Raw genomic sequence first — 3,194 nt, forward strand, 5'->3', positions numbered from 1 at the left:
TGGTGACGTCATCTTAGGTCAAATAACTACTGTCATTAAATGCGACTTTTTAAGCCTTACAACTTTTATTCGAAACATTTTTCTCTAAAATGCTCCCCTGCCGAGTTTTCTTGCCGTTGCCGAACTTATGGGACACACTGTATATAACCGCCACCTAGTATGCCCTTATCCTTCTATGGTCTACTGACACGAATATGCTCTGTGGCAATGCGCACATGGCCACAGCAGTGATGGATTTTGGCAAGATATGTGTCGCGTATGCGTACAGAGCAAACGCTCGGAGTCCTCACTGACGTATATACTTTCGTCGAATCTGAGGTATCGTTAGGGCCCTGCGAAAAAAGAAATGTGAAGGAATTAGCGGGAGGAAGAAAAATTGTTTTGATAAGAATAGAGTGCAAGTAATATGAATAATAATAAGGAAATTGACATATTTGTTATTTACTGTAATATTGGAATACTCTCCTTTTTGGTTTCTTGCTCCTTTTCTCGATGCCACTTGATGTCGGCTGCTGCAGATCATCCACCTTCTTTGTTCTAACAAATTTATTATTTTTTCAGCTATTCACTCAGTACACGTTGACACTTGTTTATAAACACACATGAGAACAATACAAGGGCCCCTTATAGCACCTACTACTGCACTCTAGATACATTTCTGAACGCAGCTGATTTCTAGTTGTGACGTCAGCTTACGCATACGCACGAAGCTTCCTGGGACGGCGAATATCTTGCCAAAATCCATCACTGCCTGGTGGTCGGCTCGGTTAGCGGGGCCGGTGACCCTGGTCTTGGTGGTGCGGCGTAATTGCTGGCCTCGGCTGGTGGCGGACGGACGCCCAGTAGCGGTCGTTCCTCGGCGTCGCGTCGTGCCGTGTGTACCCGTATTGCGGCGCAACTGCCCGCTCGGCTCGGTCAGCGACTGGCGGCACGAGGTGCGGGGGGTCCCAGGCTTCCGCGCGATCTCGTCGGTGGCCGGTTGTCGCTGCTCGTGCTCCGTGTCTTTGGTGTTGGTGGCAGAGGGGCGGTGAGCCATGTTCCGGTTGATGTGGTCGGAGCGCTGGACTCGCGTTCCGATTGTCAGCACTCGTCGTATCGGTTGCGGCGTCAGGTCGACCGTTCCAATTGGAGCGTCCTCGTTGCTGCTGAGCGCGAGGTCGGCAAGCAGCTGATTCTGGCGATCTTCTCTGCGAGTCATCCTACAAGAAACTGAAACGCGTTATTTTCCTCGTGTGTCTTTTATACTGGTGGCTTGTGGTGCGGATCGTGTTTACGGTCTTGTCCTGTTTGTCCTTATGTTCATTCGGCGGTCCCGGCTTAAGGTCCTGAATATGTATACGGCGGTACCATCTTCCTTGCTGGTCGCGCAGATCGATTATGTCGGGGGAGTGGAAGGCTCGTACTTCGTGCGGCCCGATGTAGCGCGGCGCAAGTTTGGCGGCGAAGTCGGCTGCTTTGTTGGAGAGTACATGCTCGCGTTTCCAAATATGTTCCCCGAGGTGCGGTCTCCATGCTCGTCGTCGCAGATTGTAAGGCGAATTCGAGAATCGAGATCGCGGGAAATCGGCAGTCCCAAACTTTGGACTAGTTCGACACCATCTTCGCCAAAAATGGTTCCGATCGATCCGAACCGGTATCGATCAGTCCGAGAAGACATTGCTCGCCAATAAAAAATTCTAAATACTGCAGGGACGCACGCCCGCTTACGTGACGCGCCCCGTATGATCCGACAACTCTCCGCTCTTTCTCACGGGCCTCAGAATCGAGAGAAGACGGAGGGACCCGATCTACCGCTTTCCTCTTTCGTTTTCGCCGGGCACGTTCGCACCGTTTGTTGCGCGCGTCCACACCAGTAGCAGTGGACACGCGGGGCTTCGCGACAGTCACGCGAAAAATGGCTGGTCGCGTCACAATTCCAACACTTCGCGCAGACACTGCACCGCGACTCCGACCTCGAGGTAGAGGCCTCCGCAGTATCCTGCGCAGTCTCATCCCTCGCCCCCGCCCCCGCAACCCCCGCCCGGGCGGCCGAGGGACGGTGCGCCCTCGCGGGAGCCCGCGGGGTCGTCGCCTCAGGACGGCTCGCTGTCTCGGTATCTCGCGGACGCTCCCTCGCACGACCAAGCCCCGAGTCCCGTGTTTTAAAATCGGATCGAGTCTCGGCTAGCATGGTTGTCGACGGCCTCGACGCGCGGGGTGGCGGTCGGTACGCGGAGTCCGGGAACGTAGCTCGCTCGGGTGGCGGCGGCGCGCGGTATTGACTCGCGGCGAGGTAACTGCGCTCGACCCTCGTCCAGTATGCACAGTTTTACTCCGCTTATAGCATGACGTAGGCCACGCACACATCGAGCGACCGAGTCCGTGAGCACAGGCTCGACAACGGCGCGCAGGGGATACGCGTATACGGCAAGCAACCGTGTACGCGCTTCGACCGAGCTATAATATATGTCGGTCGCGTATACTATAGTTATCGTTCGGGGAAGAAAGAGGCAGCAGATGCATGCTCGGGAAAGAAAGAGCAGACGGCCGGCGTGAAACTTATGCTTATGCTGTTTGTCGTTTCTCGCCGTTCGCGCACTTCGTTCTCGCACCTATTAATTATACAAATATTTAAATTACATACAAATGTATTAAATATTAAACATCAAAATATTAGGAATAATAAAAAAATGAAGAATAGAAAGAGAGCGTTAATGATAGATAAAGAATAAAAATCCACTTTTGGCCAATACCCAGTCAACATGCTTGTCAGAAAGGGAACTTAAAGGTAACTTTCTTAAGAATATATTTTGATATCTCGGAAATGATGTCTAAATGATATCTAATAATCATCATATTCCGAGACATCTATTGAAAGAGCTCTTGAAGTTATCCCGTTTGAGAGATTTCTTGAAAATGTTCTCTTTGTAATATCATGTCAAATGATATCAATTTAATATTGTCAGGATGAAAACTAAAAGATAACATTTTTAGGAACACATTTTGATATCTCGGAAATAATGATATCGAATAATCATCATGTTCCAAAGAGGGCTCTACTAAGAGGGCTCATGAAGTTCTCCTGTTTGAGAAATTTCTTAAAAATATCATGTAAATTGTGTTAAGGAAAGATCGAAATAAATATTGAACAAATTATTTGAATAAACATCCAGTGCGCTGGGCAGCAGGAGACCATATATTAATTTATTATAAAT

At 49.7% G+C, this 3,194-nt stretch overlaps 1 protein-coding gene across 2 annotated transcripts; it reads right to left on the reverse strand.

The window, feature by feature from the left end:
• Positions 1–34: 34 nt before the first annotated feature.
• LOC116849389 lies at positions 35–2,383 on the reverse strand. 2 transcript variants are annotated; one of them, XM_032826516.1, is made up of 2 exons: positions 697–2,383; positions 35–332 (listed from the first exon to the last, which is right to left on the reverse strand). In XM_032826516.1, exons 1-2 carry the CDS (start codon positions 1,196–1,198, stop codon positions 325–327), a joined length of 510 nt encoding a protein of 169 aa, XP_032682407.1. In that variant the 5' UTR covers positions 1,199–2,383; the 3' UTR covers positions 35–324. The 2 variants fall into 2 exon arrangements, with proteins under 2 accessions (XP_032682407.1, XP_032682406.1); XM_032826515.1 differs by having other exon boundaries at positions 707–2,376.
• Between the last annotated feature and the right edge of the window lie 811 nt (positions 2,384–3,194).

The sequence above is a fragment of the Odontomachus brunneus genome, unplaced genomic scaffold (assembly GCF_010583005.1).
Source record: "Odontomachus brunneus isolate Ranch 3 - 2012 unplaced genomic scaffold, Obru_v1 Obru_scaffold_114, whole genome shotgun sequence".
NCBI lineage: Eukaryota > Metazoa > Arthropoda > Insecta > Hymenoptera > Formicidae > Odontomachus > Odontomachus brunneus.